This window comes from Trachurus japonicus, chromosome 4 (genome assembly GCF_045865225.1).
Source record: "Trachurus japonicus isolate A0001 chromosome 4, Traja_1.0".
NCBI lineage: Eukaryota > Metazoa > Chordata > Actinopteri > Carangiformes > Carangidae > Trachurus > Trachurus japonicus.
In genome coordinates this window covers 10,097,634-10,109,905 of record NC_140910.1, presented here as the reverse complement: position 1 = coordinate 10,109,905, position 12,272 = coordinate 10,097,634, and the positions used below count along the sequence as shown (strand labels likewise).

The window sequence follows — 12,272 nt, the reverse complement described above, 5'->3', positions numbered from 1 at the left end:
TTTGTCTAGTTTTAAAGGAATATTTCAACATTTTGGCAAATTCACTTATTTCCATAAACCCTATAGTTTTAGGAGTAGGTTCATTTTTCATCACCTTTAATTGTCGGTGCAAGCTGTTTTTAGATCGGCGGGGCAGTACGCAAACTGCATGGTATTTCCACATTTCCCTCATCAAACTAAATACACAATCCAACAACTCCAAAACACTCTCGTGGACAAGTTGTGACCTGCACATTCACCACGCTATGAAATAATAACGTATAATTATGTAGACACATGAAGCAAATACTCAGAACTACTTGCTTTTGAAATCACTCCGCCCAGAAGCCGTATCTGAAATGCAGTTTCGGTTAAGTTTTTTGGCATTTGCCATTTGCCTCAAAAACAACTCTGTCTTGTAACGTTCCATTATTACTTCGTAGCGCGGTGAATGTGCAGGTCACAACTTGTTGGATTGTGTATTTGATGAGTTTGATGAGGGAAAGCCGGAAATACAATATGCCTCCGTAGCGTTAGCTGAGCAGCTCATGTTTCTGCCCCGCCAGTTTGCACTGACAATTAAAGGTAACGAACCTACCCCTAAAACAATAGGGATTATGGCAATGGGCGAATTTGCCAAAATGTTGAAATATCCCTTTTAGTAGTTTATTATTTATCTATTTAACCTGTTAATTAGGGGGGCAATTAGATAAATAAGCAACTGTTGCTTTCTACTGTGAACACTGCTGATTTGGGACTGAGTTAGATTTAGGCATTCTGTATGTTTTCATGGTTAGTTTTCCCTTCATTGTGGTCTTACACAGTCTTCACTAGAACACGACAGTTTTTTATGGTTCCTTGTGCAGAAAGTTAAGAAATATATTATTCAAATATACTTTTTATACAGTTTATCCTGGCATGCTGTCTCATTCTCTCTTTTGCTGAGATATTTTACCCAAGGTGCAAATCCAAGTATTTTGATAAAGGGGATTGCTCCTGTTAAATGGATGAACAAAGCAGCTCCCTGCAGGCGAAGCGAAGAACAGAGAAAACCTCATCACTCAAACATAAAGCACTGATGACTTTGTTTGAGAAAAGAAGTGCTTGGAGAAGCCTGCTAGCTTAGCCTAAGACTCTGACAATATACTCTTGCAATGTGAGGAGCTGGGAGGGTAAATCACATAAACAACCATTATTATAAAGTGCTCTAGATCAGTCATATTTCAAACTGCAATTTATTTTATTGTTTAATTGAATTCAGAAGGGATTAAGGGTGCAGATGAAATTAAACATGAAGATGAGACACTTATTAATAAATAAATAAAAATAATGAAAATCATTAGGCTAAATGTATGAAACTGTGTTCTCACTGCCCTGAGGCCACAAGGAATGATGACAGTTCAATAAGCACCAACTGAGGTTTAGTGTAGTCAGTATTTTGTCCTCAATGTAAGAGATGTTTTTATGCATCCAAATCTTGATTTTATTCTTCTAACGTTATGTCATCATGCTCATAGTACAGTAACATAGGCTACAGTAAACATGAGACTTAGATTAGACTTAAAACCAGGGACATACTAGGTTTGTTCTCAACATTAGTAGAAACACAGAGACAAGAACTATTTTTGCCTAAATACTCTGACTGAGAGTTATTTGCCTACAAGACAAGGACTTTGTTTCAAACGCAAATTGTTGTTTGCCAGAATAGGCCGAAGAACAACAGCATTAGAGCCACACACACAAACACGCCAGATAGCTACAAAATAGTAAATGATCTTACTTTGGATGATGACAGCAAGCGATGACAGGGCTCAGTTGACCACAGACAGTATTTTTTTTTTTTTTACTGTCCAATGATTCAGTCACTTTCTTTCAAAGTAGGCTAGGCTATCGTCCATGATGTTACAATGTCGACTGGCGGGGCTGTAGCTATTAGCCTAACGTTACTGCTTCATCACCAAAAGTGCTTGGCCGAATTTAGCAAGGGAGCAGCGGCGGCTGTCATGGTAACATCACTCACTATTTGGCACTTGTTGAGAAACAGGTGCAGCAGCAGGTGTGTCAGCCTGGAGTAGGATTCTCTCCTCCTAGAAGTCCCTGTTATATCTTTGTAGGTTTTATTTCCACTAGCAAATGTTATCGAGCTCGATGAGAAGTGCACCATTCGGCCCCGCTGCCATGTTCAAACTGCATGACGACGTAAGCTACGTAGCCTACGTGTTTTAGTTTTTACAAAGATTGTCAAAGCAAAGCGAGATGATTCACTCCTCATTACGGCCGCATGACAGGTTCAAGAGCATCATTTTTACTGTGTTTATGTGTTTCTTGAATGCACGATCCACAAATATTGTGCTTGTTCTGTCTTCAGATGATTTTGTCCTCAGCCAATCACTGGCTCAGTCAGTCTACCTGCACTTGCTCTGCTTACTTTTACATCTAGGTGTTAGGTGCACTATTGAAATGCACAAATCAATAAATTTACCATGTGCCCAGAAGGTTAATCTAATCATGTGAAAAAGGTGCTCTTTGGTGAGAATATAGATCATCAAAAAAGGAAAATCCAAGGCACTCGTCTTTGTGTAGCTAAAAAGCCTTTATTCAAAATGGCTATTTCATATAGAAAAGATAAAAACATAATGAAAGTGGGTTACAGCCTTCGTGTTTCGGCACAAAAGCCTTCCTTAGGGTGTAACCCTCAGCACACTGATGCTCCTTATATATGGGATGATTGGAATCACCTGGGTAGGTAGGAGGACATTGGAAACATGGGAAATAAATAACAGATCATGACAATAGATGGCTTCACCTAATTGTTAAACAATGATATTCAGAATAATAACTTTTTTTTCTATCATTACAAAGATATGGTGTTTCTTCTTTTCTTTTTCTATTTTTCTGAATTTCATTGTTTAACAATTGGTGGAGCCATCTATTGGCCATGATCTGTTATTTCCCATGTTTCCATTGTCCTCTTTTATCTTTTCTATATGAAATAGCCATTGTTGGATAAAGGCTTTTTACACATTTAAAGAAGAGTATAGCTAAATATTTTGAAAAGCAAAAAATAATCCTTGTTTTAAGCTTTGGATGAAGTATTACCTCAGTATCACATCTTGACTCTACCCGTATATGGTTGTCAAATCAACTTCCTTTGCTAGGAACTTGAATTTGAATTTTTGTTTTAACCACTGCTGTGTTTCACCCAGATATTATTGACTGGTCTGTAGTGTTACACCAGTCTTAATTATGCTCATAAATTAGTCTAGTTTAGTCTAGTTTTACAAACTTAAAGGCTAGGTCAGACCATTGTTTGAACAGTTTTGGTTAACCTTTTCACTGGCCAGTAGCAGCGAACAACAGCGCTTCATGATCTGTGGTTTGCTAACACTGTTGTGACGGAAATGAGAACATTTTTCTTTTTATTAAGCTCTTTGCTCAATTTCCCATGTGGAATGTCCTTGTAACTGTTGAGTTCTTTCAAAAGACAAAGATTTTCTGCCTTGATAGCAGAGCCCTGCAGTTGGATGTGGTTCCTTGGTCGCCTATTTCTAAGTCTTAATTTACATGGAATTCATTGTACCATGGTGCATTGTATGAGTACAAATGGTATAAACCACAGTCAAAGTCTATCTTTGCGGAACCAGATCCCCAGGCAAGAGAAACAATATCTTTACTGAGAAGATGCTATGAGAACATGTACAACTTTATAGTCGACAAGTCTCAGTGCAGTTTAAGTCTGTTATTTTTCTCACCACAATAGATTCCATCAAAGATTATTTGCTCTACCTCCTTTATTGTTATCCATTAACTATACATATTTTTATTACTCTTCAAAGCTTTTAATTGCAATCTCTCTCACTCTTTTCTTTTTGCCATGGTATTTCATGATTTTTTAAAATATTTATTTTGAATTTTCAAAAACTCTTTTATTTCAGTGAAATAAAATAGTAGTAAGAGTAATTTGCTGCAAACATAAATGTCAGTTTGACGAAATTACCTTTGCTATGCATGAATATTCATTCTTTTTGGGTCTAGGCAAATGTGCATAGAACGGACATATGAGCAAATGCCAACAACCAGTTAAAGGGTCGCTCCCTCCAGAGATTTGTGGCCCATATTATCTGCTTTAGTGGCCCATTATGGCTGCCTAATATCACAGTGTAAATCAGAAAGGTAATTTTCCACCAGTGACTGGGCAGGACAGGTACAGTAGCAAATTATTGCTCTGAGTGGAAAGGAGGGCAGGTGAGGAGGACAGATGTGAGGGCGAGGCAAGGGCACAATGAAAGGTCTTCTCTGCAGAGCAGCAATTTCAAACAGGATTGGGACAGAAACAGCTGACTGCAGGGGGATGGGCTCCCATTTAAATATTAAAAGGATGTAATGTGTTTGGAGATTACTGGGGCTGACAGAGGACTGGTAGAGTGGAGAAGACCAACAAAGAAGGAAAGAAAGAAAATAATGATCATTTAAATGTTCATGAAAAATAGTTAAGTAATGTGATAGAAGTCATTGATTCTATTTCATCTCAGGTTGTTTCCTAGCCAAGGGGCTCTGATGGCACTGGTAGGTTTGGTAATTGTAGGTATGCATTTTTATTTTACTAAGTTCAATCACTCCTCAATATGTGTGTGTTAAAAAAAAACCCCGCCCCTGCTCTGTTAATAGAAAATAAACAACGTAGTTTACACCAGTGGTTCTCAACTGGTGGGTCGGGACCCAAAAGTGGGTTGCGGACCCGTTCTGGATGGGTCGCAGACAGCTGGTCAAAAAAGTAAATAATATTTAATGCACATCTGATGTTGGACATCTTTTATTTTGAAAAATAACTTGTATTGAAAGGCACGCGTCACGTGAACACATGCAGTTGTAATGCTCCTCCTCACTTTCTTATTATTTGCCCTGAATGCAAAGATATCAGTTTCTTATTAACGAATGCAGTGAATCTTGTTTTGTTTTGTGGGTTTTTATTTTGTGCAATTTGATATTTATTCACTTTTGGAAATATGCTCTGAATGCAGAGATGCATTAGAAGTCAAATATATCGTTTTGTTGGTCTCCATTTTGTGCAGTTTGATATCCTCAGTTTCATTCATGTGCTCTGAAATGCACTTTGCTCAATAAAGAGCAAAATGAGTTTTTAAAGGCTTTAAAAAATAATAATCTTGGTTTGAATTCTATAAAAGTGGGTCGTGACTAATGACCAAGGGAAAATGTGGGTCCCAGAGTGAGACTAGTTGAGAACCCCTGGTTTACACCAAGATGCGCATCACCATTCCAGCTATTTAGAACCAGAGGGCGTATGGGCTCTGGGACAGGACAAGTGACAGAAACAGAGAATGAGGGAGATGGGTGAAAGAAGGCAGTGATAACGATAGACAGTAAATCTGGCACATTTCTGCACATGCTACTGAATCATGCTTTCTGTTGCTCTGACTGTGGAGTTTTAAGCAGGGTTGAATGGGAGATTGCAGGTTAGGGTGATTTTCACTGTCATGGTTACAATAATAACTACACAGATACGTTTGTGATACAATCGTGGGTGAAAGCAACATGGTTTCATACAGGAAAAGTGACGGTGGCGTAATGTTGATTCATCCATCCACTGTGACCTTATTACAGCCACTAGAGGTCACCTTTAGTTCATAATGAGCTTCTTTCACAGACGACCTTTGAGCATGCTTTTGTAAAGAAAGACAGTTTCGACACCTCACATTCAATATTGATTGATTGATAACAATATTTTCCATCGTCCCAAATGGGCACTTCACAGGTGATTGTAACGGCTTTATCTAGTAACATCATGCTGCATTTCTGTAATATTACTCATCTGACACAATTGCAGCTAATGCTACACCTATAATAATATGACAAAGGAACAGGTTATTCTATGTTTTTAATTTTAATGTAGCTAACACTGATAAGCTGGATGAGTGTGCATTTATACTGTATCTCACAAATCAACACTTCGATGAATATCTGCTATTTTAAGTTCAGTATCTTGCCTGAGCATACTTGCGTACTGTAGGAATTGTGGATGACCCGCTCCACGTCCTGAGCAGCAATGGCCTGCCTTATCAGCAGAAAATAATCTCAGCGGCCAGCCATGACCATCTACAGATATTTGTTGAACAGTTTTGAGTAAAAGAAAAAAAAACAACCTTGTTGGACATTTTGGGATTATGCTTGTTTGCCTTTTTTGGAGCAGTATATCTGTGGGGTCTCCATTGGTTTCCTGGCAACTGCCCTCTTGGTTAGGTTTGCTAACAAAGAAATTCTGGCAAACCATTCAACACCCGAGAAAGGGGAAGCAGTGCTCTGCCAAGACTGATAGTGAGGACTGTAGCCTCAACACATGGGGTGGCTGCTCTAAAAACTGAGGTAAACATCAACCCATATTATCATATTATTAATTGTACAAACCTGGATTCCTCCTTCCTTTCAGGTATCCCACAACGTTGTAGATTTTCTTGTGGGATAGCTGGTTTCCAACAGTGAGCGTTATCTTCTTTCGTTCTATAAAAATAGAAGGAAACAAAGTTTAGGATGCACTGGAGTGGGAAAACACCTTGTTGAAATAACTGTTTCATAAGATTTCAAAAATAATTATGCATGATTTTTTTTTGCAAATTAAAGTAAGTTCAGAAAAACTGAATCAGAAATTATTGTCACAATGAATGTCAAAGATTCTATCTGAGAAATCTTGTTTTCAAACCGCCGTTCTGCTGCATAAACTTTTGAAAATCAAACTGAAAAGGAAGGAAAGTGTTCCGTCATCCACAGTGGTTGATTGCTCAGGTTAAAAAGACACTCTTCAATCGCAGGGTGGAGAAGTAAAACAAGCCATTTCCAATCAGCAGGTTAGCCTTAGGCAATGCTGACTGATTGATCCTCTCTACCTACTCACAGGTGCAAACCCTTTGTAACAAATCTCTAAGTTATTTCCTACAAAGTAGGTTTATATAACACTAAGAAAGTTCCTGAAGAGTAAAACAGTCTTTTGATTGCATAGTGATTATGCAGCACGTAGGAGTGCAATTTTTTTTTTAAATAAGATATATTGACAGAGAACCTTTTGCAGGTAGCAATACACACACTATACACAAAATAAATACACACCAATGCATTGAATAAACCTGTGCAACCACAGAGATGGACACAGAGGAAATCAGAAATGAGGGTTAAGATTCCATTGAGATGTTTGCTGTGATATTGTGTTATTGTGACTGGTTCAACCGCACTTTTCAATCAGCCTGTCCTGACATGCTGCAAGCAACATCACTTGCAACTTGCAAATGCAACTTTAAAAAATACTCCAAGATGTGAAAAACGGCAACCAGGAAATGCCAGGAATCTAAAAATAGCGCCAGAAGTTTGTTTACGTCCCTCGATAATTTGATTGGTTTGGATTCTGAACCAATAGAATATACTCGCGACAAAATCGTCACGCTGCATATCAGGACACCTTCGCTCGCTCGCTGTATGTCAGGATGGGGTGTAATAAAGATAGGGGAGGAGGTCACTGGATAATTCAAGTATGTATCCTCTGGGAACCATGAATTGAGCAAGTTACCTAACATGTAACAATAACAGTAACAGAACTATCACTCGCCTCAGGTGATCTGATCAGAATTGAAAGTCAGGACACACCCAAGACAAAATGAAGACACAATTCCATTCCCTCAGACTGCAATCAAACCAATCAACCACCAACTCAACTGACATCCTCTGCAGTAATTAGACCCAATACATTATAATGAATCGAAAGTATTATCATTTTAAACAGTGAATACCTTCTTTCGTTGTAGATCTATGTGCAGCAGCGTGATTCAATCAGCTCCTCCATGCCTCGCTCTCTTTCACACACAAACACATTGACAGCAGACCTGTCTTTCGTAGCCCAATTAGCTGAGGACGATAACATGCATGTTTATTTGCATATACACAGCTGGGAAGTGAGAGCCAATGACAAGCTGCCAGTCCAGATTGGAATCACTATTGAATCATATGTTGTGTGAGAGTGTTTTAGTTGCTCTCCCTTCCTGCCTAAGACTGGTGCTGTTCACCTGTCCTGGTTTTCTCTTGTCTTGGCTTGTTTTTGAGTGGGAGGTGGATGCTGATTGGAGCGGGGTCCGTTTAACCCTCCTGTTGTCCTCCTGGGTCAGGGAAGGAAGGACGAAGGGAAAGAAGGAAGGAAGGAAAGAAGGCAGGAAGGACAAAGGGAAAGATTGGAGGAAAGAAGGAAGGGGAAAAGGAAGGAAAGATAGAAGGAGAGAAGGAACAGATTGGGTCAAAAAGGAAGGATGAAGTAAAGACGAAGGGGAAGAAGGAAGGAAGGAAGGGAGGGAGGGAAATGGGAAGGAAAGAAAGATGGATGTAGGGAACAGATTCATTCAAGGAAGGGAAAAGGGAAAGAAGGGACAAAAGAAGGAAGGGAAAAAGGAAGGAAAAAAAGTTGGAAGGAGGAAACAGATCAGGTCAATTGGATCAAAGGAGGAAGGAAGAAGTAATGACGAAAGGAAGGAAGGAAGGAAGGAAGGAAGGAAGGAAGGAAGGAAGGGAGAGGAAAAGGATTGTGGAAAGAAGGAAGAGGGAAATGAAGGAAAGAAGGAAGGATGGAAGAAGGGAACAGACTGGGTCAATTTGACCCAGAAGAACAACAGGAGGGTTAAGGCAACTATCTTTGCCAACTTCATTTGGCTCCCAACTCCCAAGATGTAGTTGTTGCAGGCGTGGTGTGTAAACTAGTGTAGATTATCAGTGTGATCGATTGTTTGTTTGTTTTTTAAGCTTATTTCCACTTTTCATTTTGGTAAGATGGCAAAACTGATTAGGATTGTTGTTTGTCATTTGAGTACAAGTCATCCTGATGCCGATTTCCTGCCGCAAATAAGATTCCTCTGTGTAATTTCAGTCCATCTGCTGTCCAGCCGTAGTTGACAGATGTTTCTGTCATTTGAACGCTGAAGTTTTTGGAAGAGAGGTGAATATAATGATTTGATTGAGCTGAAAGTTGGTGAAAAAAAAAAGAGATCTGCAATGTACTGTGTACGCTAATCGGTTGATGTGGTTGCCAGTCAGAGTGATATTACAATAATTACAGGCTCTGTTTGTGTTTGTGTCTGTCCAGATCAAACCGTCCCCACCTCTACCATCATCTGTGTTTGTGTTTTCTCTGCATCACGCCAATTACAGAACACTGGTGTGAGGCCTGGCTTTTTAGAATAATTGTCCCACATTGTCACTTGAAAGAACAATTTGCTGAGGTCTCGCGCCGTCGCCTTACAGTACATTCAATATCACTCTGCACTAGAGCTCTCCCCCCCTGAGACTCATATTACATTGAGAACTGATTTTCATGTTGTTATAATGGGGACTTCCTTTGTCCAAAACATAATTATGTTCATTTGAGGTGTTGAGAAGTATATTCACAAGAGTGTACCTTAAGTGGAGGTCAGTGAATGGTACCTCTCCTCCTCTTCTATCTTGAATCAGTATAAGATTAGTGAACTGAATGTAACGCTTTACTCTAATTGTTTTCAACACTGTTTCACTGGGAAAATTTGAATAATTTAGGCAATATCCTGGATGTGAGTATCTGAAATGCAAATTTGCTCTCACAAAGACAGCAGAAGAACACACACACAATCACACACGCTGTACAGTGCCATAGGATGCATCTGACAGCAGAGTCACTGCCTATTGTGTCTGCCAGCTCTGCTTCCTTGCTGGACAGCTGAAAGCTCTTGGGGGGTTGATGGCTGGATATCTGAGGGAAATACAGACGAGGTGCCAGTAAAGATGTGAAGCAGGCGCTCAGACTGTGTGACAGAGGTCCCCTGCCTATAGCACCGCACTACAGCATGACAGCCCACTTTTCTAGCTCCGCTCCTGTCCTTCATCTCTGCCTGCCTGCTCAGCCTCTTGCTACAGTGCGATACATTATAAAAATTCACTGCTTTCTCATAGGCGCCACACAACCCATTTATCACTTCTGACATTGGCACAAATGACTTTGGCTAAAGAGCAGGGATGGAACATGTGGCCCGTTTGTGTATTCAATCTGCAGACGAACGCAGCGAGAGCGATTTGTCATAGAGTAATTCCCCTTCATGATGAATGGGTTTACAGATTGGGCTGTTTCTACAGGTAAGAGGTGACTCTGAGTTAAGTTCTGATACACGATGGAAACATTTAAAAAGGGGCTATTACTGCATACAGTTGAATTAAATGTGAAAGTCTTGTAACTTCTGTATGTATATGTTTATGAAGACATTGCATCATTTCATACATCATACATGTTGTGTGTCTCATTGCCATGCTCCTTCTGGCAGGGGGACTGCCAACGGAAATTAGCTATTTGGCTATATTTGGGTGCATTTACATTTTATCTTTTTAAAATGTTCATTAATGTACACTGTCCCACTCGAACAAATAAAGTAAAAAAGAAAAAAAAGCAGCAGTGAGAAAAGGACAAATTAATGGTAAGGTCTGTCCAAATTTCACCGGCATGTCAGCATTTAGCTCAAGGATCAAATATGAATTGAATATGTTGTTATAACATAGCCTTTGTTACACAAAAGAATTAATACTTCTTAAATCTCATTTTAGGTTACGGTGACACAAGAACATTTTTTGTCCCCTTAATCCCCCCTAAATTGCTCAGTGATAAACGATAATCCAAATAAATAATTAAATTCAATGTTGCATTAATAAAATAAAATAAAAATACATCAGCTGCACTTTCATAAGACTAAAGAAATTTGATCCTGAAGATTGTCTTACTGTGTAACTTGTAGGCATTACATATTGCATTGAAAAAATCTGATTTTATCACCTAGACCATTTAAACCATAAGTGACATCTAATGAAAAGAGCAGATCTGTAATCATGGAGTCCACATTCAGAAGCATATTGTGGCCGTTCTCTGCAGGGTAGGCCGTTAAATGCAGAGTTGAGAGGAAAAATCGGTAAGTGAATGTAGGAAACCTGCACACAGCAATCAATAGTGGTGTAATTAAAGGGCCTGGGAGTCCTTTCTATAAGCCATTTCAAATTGTTCTGCTTCGCTCGCCTCTCCCTCCGTGGTCTTGCGACGTAATTGCCACAGAAATTTGTTTCACTTTTGGCATTTGTTCTGAGTGAGTGAGAGAGGGAGTGAAAGAGAGACAGAAAAAGAAAGAAAGAAAGCATGGGGTAAAAAAAATTACAATCGGAAGAAACGAGACAAAGGAGGAATTCAGCCACAGTTGACTTGTTGAAGTCAAATTGTTCAGCTATGATTTTTCTACAGCCTTAATTGGTTTAAGATGAATGTGTGGGATCGCATGTGTGTGTATGTGAGGGAGAGTGTGAGAGAGAATAAGAGAAAAAGAAAGAGAAAGATGAATTGTCCACTATTTTGGCCTTTCCATAGTTCATTACTAGCCTTAAATTTCTGATTTAGGATATTTGTATATGATTCCAATTAACCAAAACATAGCCAAAGATATGAGGATTTTTTTTTACCGCGTTTTTAAAAACCACAAGTTCTGGTTTGGTTTTCATGGTGAAGACTAGCTCCAATTAAGTGAAGCCCCGGCAAACACTGACACTTGACAATGCATGCTTCTAATTTTGTGCCTCAACCACAACTCCATTCGACACCTTTGGGATGAGCTGGTATATCATCCACAACCATCCATCGTCTCACATCGCTGCCTGAGCTTATTAATGCTGTTCTGCTCTGAATGGAAGCAAATGCCTGCATTTCACCCAAATACACATTGGTCACAAAATGAGTAAAGCAAGTTTAGTTTATCTGAAGGTTAATTTTTAGGAGCTCGAAGAAACTTTGGCAACTTATTTTACTGTCAATAAGATCTATCAGAGACCATAATTAACCACAAATCAAAATTTAATAGTTGCAGACGAGCCAACTTACCCAATCATATACGTGGTGGTTTATGATGTGCAGGCAGGATAATGTGACTGTCTCACTCTTCCCCTACTGCCTGCACTCTTCCTGTCAACACGCCCAACACTCACTTCACTGGACCTCTCAAAAGCAGAAGCATTGTGGGTGTATGTGTATGTCTGCACATAAGTGTGTAAATGTGTGCTTACAATCAGTCAGCCTTGCCAGGGTAAACAGGGGCTTGCAACACGCCCTAGAGGAAGTGATGGACGAGCTTGGTAATTGTCTGGTCAACAGACAGACCACTTAGATAGAGTCAGAGCCAAAGCCCTGAGGCCTGATGGGGACAGGGTGTGTTCAGTGAATGAGTCAATTTAAAAGGGCTGAAGAGATGAGA

At 39.5% G+C, this 12,272-nt stretch overlaps 1 protein-coding gene across 3 annotated transcripts in view; it reads right to left on the bottom strand.

Moving 5' to 3' along the window:
* naaladl2 (N-acetylated alpha-linked acidic dipeptidase like 2) overlaps positions 1 to 12,272 on the bottom strand; it is a 557,200-nt gene that overhangs the window by 161,119 nt on the left and 383,809 nt on the right. For all 3 annotated transcript variants that reach the window (XM_085773820.1, XM_085773822.1, XM_085773821.1), the window contains one exon: positions 6,403 to 6,495. In XM_085773820.1, coding sequence (XP_085629946.1) covers positions 6,403 to 6,495 — 93 coding nt within the window. The remainder of the gene's footprint in view (positions 1 to 6,402; positions 6,496 to 12,272) is intronic.